At 36.2% G+C, this 19343-nt stretch overlaps 1 protein-coding gene and 1 long non-coding RNA gene across 3 annotated transcripts in view; one reads left to right on the top strand and one right to left on the bottom strand.

The window, feature by feature from the left end:
- map3k7 (mitogen-activated protein kinase kinase kinase 7) overlaps positions 1-11309 on the bottom strand; it is a 49675-nt gene extending 38366 nt beyond the window's left edge. For both annotated transcript variants that reach the window (XM_088002114.1, XM_088002116.1), the window contains exons 1-6: positions 11089-11309; positions 10459-10578; positions 10262-10372; positions 7625-7690; positions 7493-7538; positions 6436-6574 (exon numbers count right to left, since the gene is read on the bottom strand). In XM_088002114.1, coding sequence (XP_087858240.1) covers positions 6436-6574; positions 7493-7538; positions 7625-7690; positions 10262-10372; positions 10459-10551 — 455 coding nt within the window. In that variant the 5' untranslated portion in view covers positions 10552-10578; positions 11089-11309. The remainder of the gene's footprint in view (positions 1-6435; positions 6575-7492; positions 7539-7624; positions 7691-10261; positions 10373-10458; positions 10579-11088) is intronic.
- A 7354-nt stretch (positions 11310-18663) lies between these two features.
- LOC148152890 (uncharacterized) lies at positions 18664-19055 on the top strand. The gene is made up of 2 exons (XR_015761763.1): positions 18664-18902; positions 18976-19055. It is a non-coding gene; the product is annotated as an uncharacterized LOC148152890 (long non-coding RNA).
- Positions 19056-19343: the final 288 nt, after the last annotated feature.

Raw genomic sequence — 19343 nt, 5'->3', positions numbered from 1 at the left:
TGAGCAACTTGGTAAAACTGTATTGTGTAACATTAAATTATGCCTGGCTGCAACGGTATCGATGGCAGCTCTTCTTCTTCTTCTTCTTCTTCTTCAATTCAGTATTTGTAGCTTCTTGGCGCAGCTCCATTCTCCTGCTACTGGTAGCGTCACCGCATCAGTTCAGCGTTACACCGGCTGATGACACTGCTGTGATTCACTTTGTCTGGTATTTTTGTACATATGTTTTGGCAGTGCTGTGATCATCTGAAAGCAGCAACTTATATTAAAAATTGTTTTATTTCCGTTTGAAAGCTGCCCGCTTCCATGGAAGGACAACAGAAAATCGCTCTTATAAACATGTAATTACTAAAATCACGATACCCTCACTTTGTATCCCTGTTACGTCCACCAAGGGCACAACATACTTGAGGACACGAGACAAAAGATGAGGGTTCAACAAAATATTTTATTCATAAATTATCTTCACTTTGTTTCTCTTAATTCAGGTTCTTCTGATTTTCTGTGAAGAAAATGGCATTCAAACCCTCAAATCCCGTGTCCCAAAGAAAAATAAAGAAAACAAAACCCCGAAAGTAGTAACAGAAAGTTGGACCTGGTGAGCCGATCAAACATAACAAAACGGTACAGCAGGGGGCCAACCCTATACAGGGCCGTCGAAGCCCCTAATCGTACCGTACTAAAACAAAAATAACCTAATGCAAAAGAAAGATCAAAAACAGGACAACCGGTCCCACCAGGCCAAAATCACAACGAAAAAACAAACAAACAAACAAAGGTTAACAAAGATACCGCATGGCTGGCTGGAACCCTCAGCTGCGGCCCACAGCAGCTGGTGGTGGTGGAGCGAGCGGGAGCGAGCGAGAGCGAGCGGAAGCAAGCGGAGAGGCGGAGCCCAGGCGGGAATGGAGGGGAGGCTCCCTACATGCCGAAAGCCAGCCTATTTATAGGCGGACCAACAGCACCACAAATTAACGTAATTAAATATCCAAAAAGAAATTATCCAAACTCCAAAAAATATTTACAAAATGTCATTTAATCAAGGTCTATAAGAAAACAACAAAAAAGAAATAGACAAAAATCATAATGTGCCCGAAGCACATAACAATCCCTCTGAAAAATGAACCCATTTAAATAAAGAAATCCCTCCATGGGTGATGCCACGATAGAGAGCGTTGATTTTATAGAGTTAACACCGGTGCTGTAAGTGGTCCGGTATGAAACGGGTGTGATAGAACAAAGGTACCACAGTACTTTTAAATTTCAATAATCAGAATACCGAAATTGTTTCCGTTGTTTTAAAAGGTTTATGTTAGTCTGCCTTTTCCCCATCGATACGCTTCCCGACCGCCCTGCACTTTAGGGGGTTAAAAAAAAAAAAAAAAAAAAACGACGCACACATTGCGTAAAACTCTGAAACAGGAGAAGCTGGACATAAAACGGAGCGACAAACTAGATGTGAATTATGGCATAAAAACAGAGAATCCGACGCTGAACAGTGAAAAATCAACACACGAAGTGAAACACTTGACGATTAGGCGGCGCAGCAGGTGATTAGTGAAGATTACTGGTGGTGAGCGTCAATAAATGATAAAATAAACCTAACAACAGGAAAGAAACTAAAGTGGACATAGCAATAAACCGAGAGGATGATACTAATCAAAGGAAACTAAATGGAAATGAATGAATAACAAAATGCAAGAATAAACTAAGAAACTAAAGTAAATACAGAGGAATAAACTGGTATGGCAAGACCTTTCGAGAAATAATTAATACAAGGACTGTATGGCAAGAATAAACGGTCACTATTTCCAGATAAAAGGTAAAATAATATTGTGGAAGTGCCATGGGTTTGTTGAGACCACATCTAGTACTGAGAATAAATATATCTTACAGACCATAACAGTAAAGAACTTATCACTTATTTATGTTTTTAATTAGATTTGATATATTTATTTCTTCAATGTTATTTTTCATGTCTGTTAATGTCATGAGGCTGATGACTCCATGACACTTTCAATTTGACTCATTAGGATTTGATTAAGAACCAGATTTGTTTGTAATTTCTGTCCAGTAAAACTATTAATCTATAAATCAATAGACAGGTCTATATAAAGATATAATCCATGTTTCTGTCTCATATTTGTATGGCATTAAAAGGATCTGGAACTTTTGTTTTTCCACTGAAAGCTCTGGTTTGCACAATAAATGCCATGTGGGTGAAATTTTATGGATGATACTCTGATGTCCCATTCTCCTCAAGGCAGCACAGAGCTGCATCACCAGAAACTCACAGAAACACTGAAGAGAAGAAGAGTTATGATTAATGTCGTTACAGTTCTATCCATGTTTTAATGTTGCAGAGCTCAGTCATTTTGCAAATAGATCAAAGTTTAAACTGGCATTGTTGTACATCTTTTATCTGATCATTTTGTGTAATATTTAACTAGAACATGGCAAAGAATAAGAATATTTTTTCCACTCTGATTGGCTGCTGTTTGGCCTACTGATTTTAAGTTGAAGGCCCATTGCATTTTTCGTAGACACCCGTGAAAATAATTTCTATTCACATGGCTTTTTTGTTCTCTGGGAAATTATTTTTTGATGATAAATACAGAAACTAGCATAAAAATCAAAACATGAACAATAGTGATAGTAATATTAATAATAAAATAATAGTCAGTGTAAAGTAGCCTACAAATTCTTTGGTTGGGGGCGGTGAGGGACCTGGATGAAGGATCGGGGGCGCTGGCCCAAAAAAGGTTGAGAAACACTGATCTAACCTAAGGAGAGAAACACATGTTTCTCCCCTTAGATTAATGGGGAGAACCATGTGTTGTATGTATTCACATCTCCTTCTGCGCCAGCCGATGTGTGACGACTTCTAATCATCCCAACAGCTTCAAAACAGAAACACTGACCAAATGCTGATCTTCTTAGCTGGAATTAGTTGGATATTTTAGGATTGTTTATGATTAACATTTTCTATTTATGGAACTGGGTACTGACCCAAACAAGCACAAATTCAGGACTATTGAATTCCTTTTCAAGAACGTGCAGCATTTCCATTCATCACTAACACAACCAGTCAATCCAGAAAAAAAAAAGTTTTCTCTTACTCATGTTTTATTGATAAGTGATACAACTATTAATCTTTTAAAAAAATTGGAGTCAAGTGCATCTTTAAAAGCATACTATTTTTAAATTGGTTATTCTAAAAATTGATTTAACTGAGTGCGAGATTAAGATATTATTTTATTGACATTTTTTACATACAAAAAGAAACGTGTTACCTGTAGTAAATAGAGCTACAATAGACAGAATGATTATTAGGTCATTGGGATTCTTTCCTTAAATCAACTTTATCTTTATATATGCTCTAAAGAGTCTATTTTTATATATCTTAAAGAAAATATTTTGCTAAACTTTCATTTTTTGAACAAGTAAATTCTGATTGAGCAGTTTTATTACAATTATTATTGCCCGTTTTATGTTTCAGTGAATATGTTGAACAAATTGTTCAGACAACTAACGTCTAAATATATAATTTGGTTTCTTTGCACTACTTTCATTTTGCCAGTAAGTTTACTGGTGGACATCCTGAGGAGCAGCCATAGCTAAAGTCCAGGGTCCTCATGCATAAAGCGTGCCTGCGCACAAAAAATCTGCGTTCCCATATTTTACGCAAAAAATCGGCATGTATAAAAATTTTTACTTTGCGTCAAGGTTTGTGTAAATATACGCACACTATTTCGCTGGCGTGAAAATGTGCGGCAGCCACACAAACTTTTTCTGTGGACAATATCAAACTACAAAGCGTCAAAACTCACCTAAATACACTGAAATCTGACTACATTCGGTGTTATTTAGACTAAGAAGCACCAAACAATGTTTATGATTTTAATATTTTATTGCTTAAACCTTAACGATGAAACTGAACCGCATTTATCCTCAGACAATAAACTAACACGCACACAAAATAAAGAAAATAAAAATAAAAGTATGTGAAAACCTCGCTCGAATGTAAGTAGTACTTTTTTTCAGTTTTTGTCTCATAAAGATGTAATGCATTGGTAATTTCATTCTCACTAAAAAACAAAAAAAACAAAAAACAAAACAGATTAACTCAAACCTGCTGATTAAAAATAATAAACAGGTTTGATTATTTTTAAGGTGACCAAGATGTGTATACAATCACACGTATATAAGTAGCTGCGCAAAGGTGAGCCGCGTAATTGTGGAGCTTTGGCTCTGATGGAGAACATCGCTAAGGGAAGTATTCAGACGGAGCGTTTGTTCAGAGATCATATTGATCTGCTGTGAAATGTTGATGGTTCATTAGCGTTTAGATTAAGCCAGACTGATTATCCTGGATCTCTGAGCAAAACTTAAAGAAGGAGCAGTACCGGTACCAGTCCAGCTGCAGCCATCCTTCAGTCGAGCCGCCCGCTTTGTGAATGCACCTTATGGACATAAAGCATCTTTATTCTGTAAATGTACAACTTCACATGATTCTACTATTTAGAATAAACGTCCACTTTCCCCACTCAAAGGACCCTCTTACTCCCTGTCTGTCTTTAAATCCTAGCTGAACGCGCCACTGTTCAGACAGGGATTTGCACGATCTCTTTATTTTTTATTTTGGATTTTTTTTTTCTTTAAAATGTATTATTTTGTGAGGTGGCATTATGTGCCCTCAAAGTACCTTTTAAATAAAATATAGAATAATTATTATTGTAAATACTTATACTGCTTCAAACAAGGACGTTGCCATGGTTATTGCTTCACATGATGGCAGACTTCCGGGTATTTATACGAATTTACATAAGTATTTGTTGTGGGTGGCAACAGGCGGACCAGCATCTGCGCGCCATTTTCCACAAATTAGGATTTATAAAGGAAAGGTGCACGGCTACGTGCGTGCGCACAGCTTTATGCATCCAATTTTTTTTTTGTGCCTGCGCTTTTCTAAATTTTTCCGTACACCAAGTTTTAGTATCAAAACTGCGCAGTCTTTTATGCATGAGGCCCCAGATGTGCTCAGCAATGCTACAGCAAGTCTGTTCTTCCTGAGACTGTCAGACCTTTAAATACACACATAGTTGTGCATTTTAAATGAATACATTTTTAGCAATGTCTATTTTTCCCAAACAAGTGAAAAAGATAAAAGAAATACAAGACATTGTGAATTATTTTTTTTTGGCCTGAAAACAAACTCAAATTGCACTGAAAATTCAGTGCAATTTCAAATTCAGTGAAAAATAGGGGAAAAGTCTTGTTCCCCTAAAAGGAACTTAAGAAGTTTGAAAACCACAGTTTAAAAGAAATTTGTTGCTGAATAAAGTCAGGTTATCTTGAATTAACATGTTTCAAGCGCGTTAAGCACTTTAGATCTCAAAGATGTGATTCAATAACGAATGACTTGCTGTTAAACAGTTTATATGTAGCAAAGCAGTAAATAATGAACAGCACAATTTTTTAGAACTTTTACTTCTGCTTCCTTGGGACTTTTTGAGGTTGTCTTTATGTTCGTATCATGCTTACCTACTCGACACAACTGAGGGACAACTTTCAAACCTCTGACCTCGCAAACTCTATTCAGCAACTTGACATTTTCTAAGCAGCCCCATCTCTGAACTAAACTAAATCACTTCTGCATTACATTACACATTCTTAATGTTTTTTTATTAATCAATCAATCAATCAATCAAATTTTATTTGTATAGCACATTTCAGCAGCAAGGCAATTCAAAGTGCTTTGCATCATTAAAAACAAAAACACAGTCATGTGACATTGAATAAACAATCAAAAAATTAATAAAAATAAATAAATGAAATAAAAATAAAAAAAAACATTAAAACCTGCACCGCTTTTCTAACCCTTTAGAACTTTAGTTAAAACGCCGTTTAACTGGGACTCTAACACTACTTCAGCCATAGGCAACTCTAAACAGGTGGGTTTTAAGTCGAGATTTAAAAGCACTCATTCAGCTGTTTTACAGTTTTCTGGAAGTTTGTTCCAAATTTGTGGTGCATAGAAGCTGAATGCTGCTTCTCCTCGTTTGGTTCTGGTTCTGGGGATGCAGAGCAGACCAGAACCAGAAGACCTGAGGGGTCTAGACGGTTGGTACAACAACAGATCTTTAATGTATTGTGGTGCTAAACCGTTTAGTGATTTATAAACTAACAAAAGTATTTTAAAGTCTATTTTCTGAGCTACAGGGAGCCAGTGTAGTGACTTTAAAACTGGTGTTATGTGCTTTTATGACATTCTTATTTTGATGCAGGAGGTGTAGAGGTTTATGACCTGGAAAGTAAACAGTTTTTGCCTTGCTGCGTTTGTGAGCTAGCAAGATCAGAGAGTGAAGTCAAGGCACTTCAGTGATAGTGACACAAGAGGCAGCAGTGTATGTATAGTGAGGAGAAGGAGCATACTTGGGTGGTTTGAGGTCCCTGTGAATGAGAGCCTTTGGTTTCATGCCATGGAGATAGGCCACGCCCTGGGAACACTGATAACACCAGCTCATGGCATGGGAAGCAGTGTAATAAGGGAGGGGTTCAGCACCATGCAGCACTGTAAACAAGAGAACACAGTCACAAACACTCCAAGAACAAAAAACTTAAAAAAAAAAAAAACAACAGACAGCAAACTGTCTCTTGGCTATAGCTGCTTCAACAATTAGACAAGCTAAAACTGAGACCTTACAGTTATAAACATCATTCACATGAGATCCCAAAAACATTAAAGATATGGTTTAAAAAATATTACGCTTGGACTAAAGGAGTGTAGAGAATGGAAACCACAAACAAGCTGATATCACTAGTCTGTGCTAAATACTGTCAGCTCTACATACAATAACACCTCACAGCTTCATTAACCATTTATATTCAAATCATAATTATTTTGCAAATAAGAAGTCCACAAGTTAATGGACAAATAACATTTCATTCAGTGTGACTTGAGTCACAATTCTCTAAATGTTGGGGAATAATTTTTATATGCTTAAGAAAAAGCCTCAGGAGACAACAGTCCAACGCTCTGCTCCAGAATCCAGCTATGCTGCAGTGCAACAGGATCAAGCTACAGAAAAAATGCTGAATTTACCCAAGTCAACTTCAGTTAGGCAGACCTTCACATAAAGATAACATTCATTCTTAATTCAGAAAAAAACCACATACACGCAAAATAAAACATAAGGACATCTTGTTCTTGATGTGCAAGTCTAAATCTTCAGTGAGAAAAATAAGGTAAAAGGCTTCAAGTTTATTTTTCTCATTTATATCTTCCCAAGCCTTCAAATCTCCATTTGGATAAATACAACAGTCACAACCACTACAAACACTGAAAGTCACTGTGCAATGACGAGTTGTCAATAAAATCCAACAAGCTTCCCATCAATCATGCAACAGTAAAAAGGTCAACTGAAACAGGGTTGTTCCTCATCTCAATGCTGTGGTCTTTAAAGAGTGTAACAGCAGCATCTGGACTCACCATTGTATAACGATCCACCTTCAGCATATTCCATCACCAGGCAGACCTAAAGGAGGAAAGGAGCAGAGAAACCCTCTTCAAGGAACCAAGACAGAAAATTCATGGCATGTACTCACTCTTAAGTTAACTTACCGGACTTTTACAAGAGCCATACAACTTCACAATATTGGGGTGGTTGACACGTGAAAGCTGCCTGAGCTGGTGATAAAGACAAAACATTATACAGCATTCAGTCTGCACAGCTCAGCAAGAACATTTTAACTGTTTACAGACCAAAACACATATTGTCTGGTTAAAATGGCCACCAGAGATGAGTGGAAAACATCAGTGTTACACAACTAATGCAAGTGGGCAACAAATACAGCCCTAAAAGATGGCAGAAGAGCTTAAACAGGTATTTATACAATTGAATCAGATTAATCACATGCTTAACTTTATAAGCTTTAAAAATAAAAATGCAGGTTCTCAAAGAAATGCTTAAGAAAACGTTCCGTTGTCTCAAACTAAATATCTCAGTCTTCCAAGTTTTCAGGAAGGTTTAAAAAAAGTCCAGATTGTTCCTAAAGTGGACCAAAGATTTTCTCAAAAATAGTTTCAGATTCATAAAAAATTTCAATTAGTTGTATAAAAAAAAATACATAAATAAATTAAAAACAACAACTGGAACACATTATGGATAAAATATTATTATCGCATGTTGAAAAAATAGTTTTTGATCTTTGATGCTCTTGTTCAATTTGTGAAAAACAAAACTAATTGTTTTTAGTTTTTTGCAAAAATATTGTCTCATCTTTTTGATATAAAGCTACTATTGTATATTCTCTAATTAGCTGAAAGCATTATTACTCCCCAAGCAATAGGGTAAAAGGTAATAAAGTATTCAAATATATATGTTGTTTTAATTACAGTTACAGAATTAAAACTTCTGCAAATTTAATGTTGCTGCTGCTATTCACTGTGTATTCACTGTTTAGAAATGTGACAGCAGTGAGTGTAATTCTATGACATCATTCCATGGTGAACACACTCAGATACTAATGTATTAATACATTTGGGCATTATTTTTTCATTTTCAGAAGGATAAAAAGACTTAAAAGTGTTAAAGATTTACAAACACATTACCTGTAAAATACATAAGCAGAGTTTATAAAGAAGATAATTTTCCTACAACTGTAATTCTTGTAAAGTTATTTTAGTGGCTGTCAGGAACTAAAAAGTGGATAAAAGCACCACAAGATAAAACTCTTTGAACATGAGGCATTTTCTTGACAGTAATAATGAGGCTGAGGGCACATGAGGAAAAAGCAACACTGAGGTGATATAAAAGAACCTGTGATTCACTGAAAGCAAAAGTAACAGCTGTTTCCTTATTTTTAAGCCCCAAACACACCTCTGAAACTGATATGGTGAAGAGGAGAAGGATGCTGCAAAAGCAACAACCTAGCTAGAGAAAGGAATTTGCACAGCAGTAGCAGTGTATGATGTAACAAAAGAAAACAAAGAGCTGACTGCAGGTTCTGTAATTTGTGGAGAAAACATTTATAACATTGTTTTTTTCAGTGCTACTTGCACAAGTTTGGTTCAGGTATCAGATGGAAAGTTATTACTAAAATTAGAAAGAAATAAAATGATCCTGATTAAATGATAAGTGATACAATATAAAAAGGTATGCAGATCATCTGAGACGACAGATGATCCGTTTACCTTTGTAAAGGCCTGTCATGGTATTTTGCTGGATGATAAATTGTCCCAGAAGTTATTGTGATATACGTAATGTAATGCAATGCTAATGGTATAATAATTCAGGAACACATTGTCAAAGATCAATAAACTTTAAATTGTAATGAACATTTAAACACTGGAACTGGAAAAGATTTTAAATATCCCAAAAAATAAATAAACAAAACAAAAAATAAATGACATATAAAATGAAGTCTCTGTCTTTCAAAAAAAGGGCAGGTTGAGACCAAAACACCAAAGTTTTGTCATCCAGTTTTTGGTAGAGAGAGAAAAAAGGGAAAATAGATAAATCATGAAAATGGAAATTATTGAGTTTGTTTCAATTTATCATGTGATTAATTGTTTACTGCTTATTACGACAGGCCTTTTTTTGTATTTTCAATTAAGCCTGACAGTGCTACAAGGTGGAAATGCCTCAGCCCTAATGGTGCACTCTATCTGTACTGCCAAGTTGGAGATCCCATCTGGAAATACTGGTCAGAAACCCAAGAGGTTTCTAAGTCACATGTTGTACTGTCAAATGTCTAAAGCTGAAATACAATCCTTTTGTGTTTGAAAACATAAAAACCTGAACTACACTATTTTAGAACTACAACAATAAAAAATTTCACCAGTGGCAACAATAAAACGCTCTACTCAGTTTTGAAGTCATTTGCTGAATGTATTTCACCTTTCAAGATATTTCATTCCCATATCCTTCAAAAATTAAAGAATGTTTTACTGATGGATAAGAAATAGACACCACATCAGACCTTCAAAGGTCGACCAGAGTTCAGGGACATCAGTGTTGTCAGTGGCAACCAAGTGATACTTTGGATGCTGCTCTGATCACTACTATAACTTTCAACAATATAAAACACTATATGCATAAAATATTATGCTCATCTATGTTTTACATCTTAAATAAACAAAATGAAACGATCAAAATTCTGAATTTCTAACTTGACAGTGCTGCTACTGCATGTAATATAGCAATAAAGACAAGAACTGTAATAAAGGTAAACAGTACTTTATTGTCAAGGTACGTACCTCAACAATAAATGCCTTCCTCTCTGATTCACTCTCAATTGTCTTTATTGCAACATCTTTGCCTTTCCACTTGGCTTTGCAGACAACTCCAAAAGCTCCTCTTCCCACCACCTACACAGGTAACAAATATGATAGCATTCAAGATCATGAGTAATTACCATACTGTGCAAGTTTCATACTCTCTTGGTGCAACCCACCTCTTCAACTTCAATATCCTCATAGTTTATTTCTTCAAACGGATATCCAGGTGGTGTTTCCAGCATGTCAGAGGGCGGCAACGTTTGAGACATTACTAGCTAAAATAAGCTAGTAACTTACTGGAAAAAAAGAGACATTTGTAAGATATGAAACAATAACAACTCGTAATTACCATTACTTACAACATTAAACAGAATATATAGCTAAATTAATGTGAACACGGACAAAAAAAGTGGCAATTTTATGATTGTAAAGTTATTATCAAAGGGCATGTCTAATTCACTGAATAAATTGGTGAACAGTGTTTCTAATGTTCGGTTGCAAGTTGTCAAAACGGCATAACCACAGCCTTCTCCCAGATGGCTACTCAGCACGGGTAACAGCAACAACCATTTAAAAACCGCCCAATTACAGACTAAGAACAACTTTGGCTTTTTTGTCGGTAAATTAGACAATGCAACTTACAATATCAAAGCAGAGCGGAACGAACTACGACTTTGCATCCGACACACTACAGAACCAAGTGAAACGGGTTATTCTAGAAAGGCCTAGAGCTTAATGCTAGCCATCTTACGTTAGCCTTGTAGCCTGATAGCTGCTGTTAGCTACGGGGACTTGAACAATCCTACCCTTCGTCGTAGATGTGTCAGCAGTGCCAAGACGTAGACATAGGGATGTTATCCACTACTCCTGTTCTGGAAGCCGAAGGATAAAGTCCATCTTTAGAAAAAGCTTCTCCCCGTTCACTGGACACCCAAACATAACTTCTTCTCAACTCGTCAAGCTGTCTTGCTCGGTATTATTCTTCGCTGATACTTAGCAGCTCCATCAGGAAGTGTGTGCACACTACAATTCGGTCCCCTGAGCACTAAAAAAACCGCTGACATTTTTTTATTCTCTTTCTGAAAATTACAGCACCGCCTATAATAATAATAATAATAATAAATAATAATAATAATAATAATAATAATAATAATAATAATAATCCCAAGCTATTTCAAAGAAAAACATTTTTAAACAGCAGCATTATTAAACTTAGCAAACAGCTTTAGTTTTCGTAAGAAGCTAAACTAATCATAGTTTAAAATGGTTGTAGAAAATTACTTTTTAAATTCCTTCGGCACTATGCCTCCCAATTATCTTTCCTCAGATAATATAACATTACTTAGAAGGTCAAATTCAATTCAATTGAATTTAAAAACTGCTTTATTAATCCCAAAAGGAAATTAAACGTTGTAACTTATTTTTCTTTTTTTGAGGACGCCTTTGCACAATGATCACAATAAGGTTTGATTTAACACTGTTTCTTTTGAAATCTGCAATCACCTCTTTTGTTTGTTTGCATTCAAGATAAGATTTTTGTTTCCACACCACAAAGCGGTGTACCAGCTCTCCGTACTGACCTTCTTGTCTACCTCTGATCCACTTGCAGAGTTAAATGTTTCTGTAGATGAACTCTCTGCTGGAGAATTCATCCGCAGAAAAAGATATAGTGAAAAGGAATGGTGAGAACAGTCCTCAGTGGTGCTCCAGTGGTGTTGACCACCTTCACTGTAAAATCTAATTAGTTCACCTTACTTAACAATATTATGCAAACTAATTGCCTCAAAAAATGCAGCAAAGTAAGCTTAAGATTAGTAAGTAAATCTAATTTATTTTTAAATAAGCAGTACTAAATCAAGTAGTACAACTAACGGGGGAAAAAAAATTAAGTTCATATAACTCAAATTAAACAAACCAATTTTTTTTAATTGAGTCACTGGCTTTGCTCTTTTTTTCTTTAAATTAAGGTTTTATTGGCTCTTGGGCCTTTATTTAAAAGTGGTCAGACAGAAAGGAGGGCAATGACAGAGAAGAAAGACATGCGTCACCAGACCGGGACTCAAACCTGTGACAGCCACGGCGAAGTCTAAGGCCTCTATACATGGGTTGTGTTTTACCTCTGTGCCAACAGCAACCCTCTCTCCAACTTCAAAGAATTACTAACTGCATAAAATATTTGAAAAACATAATATAGAAAATAAATATTCTGTCTGATAAAATATACAATAAAGATGAATTCACTCTCACTCTCAACCATCCCTGGCGAAAGTTGAGAGTGAGAGTGATGGTTTGCAGGTGTCACTTGTGTGTCAGATTTATAGGAATACCAAAAACACAAAACAAAGGTTTCCAATTGGGACATTTGCATGTAGAAAAAAATGCAATTAACAACAACAACAACAACAACAACAACAACAAAACATTTAGCCCAGCTTAAGTTAAAATAATACATGGAGACTTGTTCTGATCTTCTGCTGTGTGAATGCATTCCTGTTCATAATAACGTCGGGATTAGTCTTTCCTTGAGTCAGATGAGACAAATTGGTGGTTCTAGAATAGAAAAACAAAACATCAAGTAAAGTATTTGTACTATGTACATGTAGTATTGAGTCAAAGTACTTTCCAATGCAGGAAAAAAAATCACAATTATCACAAACTTACTTTTTATAAATTAATCCATCTACAGTAGTAAGTTGAAGAACCACATATTCCAAGAAACTTAGTAAAAGTGAGTGTTGATAGCAAATTGATGAAAACTTATTTAAATTAACTTACTGTATTCTATTAAATACCATTTTGAATTTAATAAAATCAATCTCACAAACTGTGGTCTGTTTGTCAGGTAGTCATAGATCCAGGCAGTTGTTGAGGCCTCCACCACTGAAACCATTGGACACTCTTTCAATGGTGTCCTCTTTCTGGTAAAAGCTCCTGGTCTTTTACCAGCTGCTTAAAGACAAAGGCATTAGTCTCACATTAGAAATGTGAGACTAATGCTGGTTAGCTCCGATTTTATTGATTTCAATCACATTCTGGAATCTGATGTTCCACTGTGAGTAAAGCTGGGACCCCAGATTACTCCTACAAGAGGAGGAGATGCTCAGCATCTGCCTAATTGGTCTGGTATATTGCAAACGCAGACAGAAAACTACCCAGGTTGATGAAAAGTTTCCATGAAATTAAGTTTCAGAGAAAAAAAACTTTTCAGGAACAAGTTGTATGTGAATGTTTTCAGGGTCATATTTTGAGAATGTTTTATCCATCCCTGCTTTCCCACTGCAGAATCCAAGTCTAAATGAGCTAATTACAATAATTATTCCGTTATTAATGTCAGATAGCCTATTTATATATTCAGTATTCTGTTGAGATACTGAATATGAAGAAATTATCAGTCTGTGTCAAAATTTACCCAGACCTACCATGAAGGTATCAAATATGAACAGTGTGTTAGGGTTGAAGTGCAACAACTGCATCAAATACTTTTTTGTACTTTCACATTTTGCTCATTGTTCTCTATGTAGGATGACTTGTATTAAACCACAGGAGCATCTCTTATACCCTCAGGGGGTATAAATAAATTTAAACTTAACATTTTGGGCAAAATCTTTATGCGGAATAGTTTTTGAAAGATCAAAGCCTCTTTTAGCGGATAATAAAAAATAAAAAAAAATTTAAAGGCACGTGAAGCCTTTGTTTACAGAGCGAGCCGAGGTCGTGGCAGCTGGACCCACCGGTGGGTCCGTCGGGTTCTAGGGGTTTAAACCACTTTTACTACAACTTGTGAGTTAACTTTTCAACACTCTCATTTCCTCTCTCAAACCCCTCCAAGCTGCTGATACACTTATGTAACAGCAACGTTACATTTATGGGGTTGGGGTGGTTGCTTCATAAACATAGCAGTTGATGAATGTTAATTACATGCTCCTCACAAAGGAAGTAATAAAGCAAGTTCCCATTGGAGGTTTTCCAAACCACTAGGCAAGCACAACTCATACAAATGAGCATGAACTAATTTGTTGTGATATTGAACAGAGGGTTGTTAATAGCAAGAGCCATCCCTCTCTCATGGAATAATTATTCTAATCGCTCATTTCAGAGGTGATTAAAATACTTTCACCTGGCAGCTTTTTTGTTACTACCTGCACTGCCATGTGGTTGAGACTGGTGGTCAAAAAGACAATACATACTGCCAGAAACCTGAACATTAGACCATATGGACCGCTCTCTTTCAGGTAGTTTCACCTTTGGTTGTGAGGAAACTCTCTTAACCACATTTTAACTGAACTGGAGAAGGTAAGGCAGCTACATGCAGCTGTCACTGAATCTGCAAAATGAAAATGAAGAGACCTGAATGACATAGAACTGTCCTGGTTACCACAACAATGAAGCAGATCATCTCAACACCGATAAGCTTATTCTAGCAAAAATACATTTTGTAATGTAAAGAGGTAGATTTCATGGCATGCTTTGTTATTGGTGGATAAACCCAGAATGTGAATTGAACAAGCATTCAGTTTTTTCTGAAAAAGCCTTCTAAAGGCATTTAGATAGCGCTTTTCAATAATGGTTTTTAACTTTAATCTTCCATTAATCCTACAGTTGGATTAAAAGCAATCCATTATTGCATGTGATATAAAACATACTGAATGCAAAAAAGATGTAGAGTGCATACACATAATTTGTTTTTGAGTTAGTTCAATTTAGTTAGCTTAGTTCAATCCAGCATCTGGTATGGGAGTCTGTCCATGCGACATGTTTTGGTTAGGAAATGTTTTTCTATACTACTTTTTAAAAATTCCTCCAAATATCTCAGCTTGTGAGTTTTGACCCCCTTTAGCAGGCACGTGCAGAGGGGGGTTCTGGGGCTGCTTGAGCACCTGGCCCTTTTGCTCCTTGCCCCCAAGTGCCCCCCCTTTTTTTTTTTTTTTTTGGTATTATTATTTCCTTAGCCCTCTTTTGACACATAATACCATTTACTAATATTATTTGGGTTTTTTTGTTTTGTTTTTTTGTACAACATAATAAGCCCTCCGGTCACCTTGTTACCTTTGACCTTTTGCCCATGAGGCATGACGCAATTGCCTCTCGCACAGTGAGATAAGGCGGATAACTGCGGAGCTCAACATAGAGAACGTTCCCGATTACAGAACAGTTTTTGGTGAATTTAAAAAAAAAAAAACGTTTTTGGTGAATAAAGTGGAGTAGACTTGCTACTTGTCAGATATGGGGTTCCATTTGTGTCAAAAATAAGTAGAAGTCATATGTGTAGATGTGTCGTTGCTATGTGTCGTTGGTCTATGTCGTTGGTCTATGTTGCATGTAGATGATGCATATGTAGATGTTGCATATGTCTATGTTGCATATGCGTTCGCTGCATATGTGTTTGCTGAATATGTAGATATTGCATATGTCTATATGCATCTACATATGCAACATATGTAGATGTTGCATATGTAGATAGATGTGTCTATCTACATATGTCTATGTAGATAGACACATCTACATATGTCTATCTATATAGACATATGTAGATGTTGCATATGTCTATGTTTTATATGTAGATGTTGCATATGTCTATGTTGCATATGCGTTTGCTGCATATGTTTGCTGCACATGTCTATGTTGCATATGTCTACGTTGCATATGCGTTTGCTGCATATGTGTTTGCTGCACATGTCTATGTTGCATATGTCTACGTTGCATATGCGTTCGCTGCATATGTGGTTCATGTCTTTTTTTTTTTTCAAAGAATTTTATTTAAATGAAATTAGTATACATCAAAACAACATAATGAAGTACACAATACAACAGCCAAGCAACACAGCCAGGGATGATTAGATAAGAACATTGTTGTGTTGTGTAATACTACTCCATGCCACTAGGTGGAGCCGCTGGTAGGCGTGGGTGAGAAACGGTAGGATGAGTAAGTGAGATATTGTTAAGAAGGATAATGGCGTTGTGCTCGTTCGGTTAGTTGGACTTGATGTGCTGCGTTAAATAAAGACACAGGTATTCAAGAACGTCTCTTGTCTCTACACCATTACAAACATGCAAAGACGTACATATTGAGATTGTCCTTTGAGCCTTTTCATTTGTAGAGTCTGTTATTGATTTGATATATAGTCCCATATCTTTAATGAAAAAAGAGAAACAAGGCGTTTTATTAGCAAATTTGCATTTATTAATATAAAATTTAGCAAAGAGTATTAGTAAGTTTATTATAAAGAAATGATTAGCATCCTATCTATGAAATCTATAGAAACAAAATAAAAAAAATTTCCAGCATAAGGAAAAATTCTTTAAAATATGGTCATTAATAAAACTGCTAAATTCTGACCAAAACCTTTATGTAAAAGGGCAGAGCCAAAAGAGATGCGTCAAGGTTTCTGGATGACCCTCACAGAAACTGCAATTAGTGTTTATGTCGCTTTTAAATTTTACCATATAGTGCTTAGCAGGGTAAATTTTATGGAGAATTTTAAATGACACTTCCTTCACCTTGTTTACAATGAAATATTTATGGGGGATCATCCAAACTGTTTTCCAGTGAATATCTGGGATATAACGGCTCCAGTAAAATGTTATAGCTGGACGAGAAACAATAATTTCTTGGAACAACCTGCGTATTCTCTCATTGCTTTTCCTAAACTCCAGTGAAAAACAGATTTTTCCCACAGATGATTCGGCTGGATCAGGGATACTAGGTGGAACAGACAGAGTATAATTAGTGTTTTTAAACAACATTAAAGTACCCAAAAGTATAGCATTAACCACCATGGAGAATTCCTGGATACTAACTGGAAAATTATATATTGAGCAGAATTCATTGTAATTGATTAATTGTCCTTCTTTATTAATCAGCTGAGCCACCAGTGAAATTCCATTTTGAACCCAAGTTTCAAGATAGAGTGACCTATTTTTAAACAAAATATCACTGTTGTTCCAGATGAGGTATTTGTGAGGTGAGAAGTTATGTTTATATATGAGTGTCCACGCAAAGAGCACCTGCTTATGGAAAGATGAGAGTTTTACAGGAAGTTTCTCAACACTGTAATTACAATGTAAAATGAAGTTGAAGCCACCAAAGCGCGAGAAAATGTGTTCCGGTATAAGGTTCCAGATAGAGGCTGGATTCTTAAGGAAGTGTTTAGCCCATTTAGTTTTAAATGTGTTATTTAGGGTAGAGAAATCCAGAAAGTTAAGTCCACCTGATTCATAATTATTCATAATAACAGTTTTTTTGATATAGTGAGTATGATTTTTCCATATAACATTAAGAAGCATACGATCAATATCTCTATAGATTTTGCTGTCTAAATGTAAGGGGAAAGCAGCATAAGTCAGTCGGGATAATCCTTCAGCTTTAGTAATCAATACTCTTCCTCTTAGAGATAAATCCCTCTGAAGCCACTGGTTCAGTTTATTTTTGGTTTTCTGTATAATTGGTATTAAATTAAAGGAGCATCTTAACTTCTGGTCTTTAGAGATTAAAATTCCTAAATAAGAAACTTCTTGTTTAACAGGAATACTGCAAATATCATTAGCATGACAATCCTTAATCGGTAGCAATTCACATTTTTTTAAATGTAAAAATAAGCCGGAGGCCTTGGAAAAAGAATTAATCACCTCTAAGGCCAGAGGGATCTGGTTTGCATTCCTTAAAAATAGTGTGGTGTCATCTGCCAGCTGGCTGATTATGAGCTCTTTATTAGCTATGCTGATTCCTTGTACGGTACTATTGGAGATATGAGTTGTAAGGATTTGAGAGCAAAGTAAGAATAAATATGGTGAAACGGGACATCCTTGACGAATGCCACGTTTTAGGTCAAATCTAGGGGTGGTGCCGTTTGGCAATTTAATAGCACTATTGCAATTGGAGTATAATGTTTTGACTGCGTTACAAAAAAAGGGGCCAAAACCAAATTTTTTTAAAGATTGAAAAATGAATTGATGTTCACTTGTGTCAAAGGCCTTACAGAAATCCAGGAAAAGAATAAAACTCTCATCAAGCACCAAATATGAATAATCAAGTAAGTCTAGAACAAGTCTAATGTTGTTAGAGATGTGTCTGTTCCTCATAAAGCCTGATTGTGTCTCATCAATAACTGTGTCAAAACCTCTTTAACTCTGTTAGCAAGTATTGAAGCCAAAATTTTATAATCATTATTGAGTAGACTTATAGGTCTCCAATTATCAATAAAGAGTGGGTCTTTGTTTGGTTTTGGAATGAGTGTTATTAGGCCTTGAGTCAGGGTTGTTAGGATTCGGGTCAGTGTGAGTGGTCTTTTCTATAGAGGATCTCGGAAGAGAGCTCTGACAGGCTGACGCACCGGCAGCTGATTCCAGATGATTGACTGGCAGATCTTTAAGAAGCTAAGAAGCGGAGGAACAGTCACTCATCGCTCGATGGTCCCATTTTGTTGGTCAGAGTCAACCCTGAACCCATGCTTTAGATGTTTTTTTTGAGAGGACTCAAGTAATTTTGTGTCTGCTTTCAGGAAACGGTGAGCCGCCGGGAACAAGCCAAGAACCACGCCTGGACATTAAGATCCCTCCTGCCGAAGCCAAACATCTCCCGGATCCTAGCCCTCCCCTTCAAGCTACGGCCACACGAAAGACAGTAAGCCCGATAAGTCAAACCCGTCAAGATCCCTCGACTCCGGCCCCTAATAACCTCTCCCCCTCTCCTACAGAACCCAAGCAGAACCCCCTACCATCCTGTGGGACTTAATTTGTACGAACCATCTACAATTAAAAAAACCTTTTCACTAAACCGGTGTTGAGAGTACTTGCATGTGGGTCAGGAAACTTAAATCCAACATGACAAGGGTAGGAGGGAAAGTGTTGTTCTCTATGCTTTCTAGAAATACCTGTAAGAGAAATGGAGCTATATGATTAGAGAATGATTGATAAAACTCAGCAGATACATCTGTGCCGGGGGATTTATTGGCCTTCAGTGCATTGATGCACTTAGAAATTTCCTCCACAGTAAATGGGCTGTCACAGTAGTTTTTATCTTCTACATCAATAGTTTGTAAATTTTTAATATTAAGAAATGATA

Source organism: Poecilia mexicana, unplaced genomic scaffold (genome assembly GCF_051168715.1).
Source record: "Poecilia mexicana isolate PSO_F unplaced genomic scaffold, ASM5116871v1 scaffold_21, whole genome shotgun sequence".
Lineage (NCBI taxonomy): Eukaryota > Metazoa > Chordata > Actinopteri > Cyprinodontiformes > Poeciliidae > Poecilia > Poecilia mexicana.
Note: the sequence above shows the minus strand (reverse complement) of the source record. Positions and strands in the feature narration are given on the sequence as shown.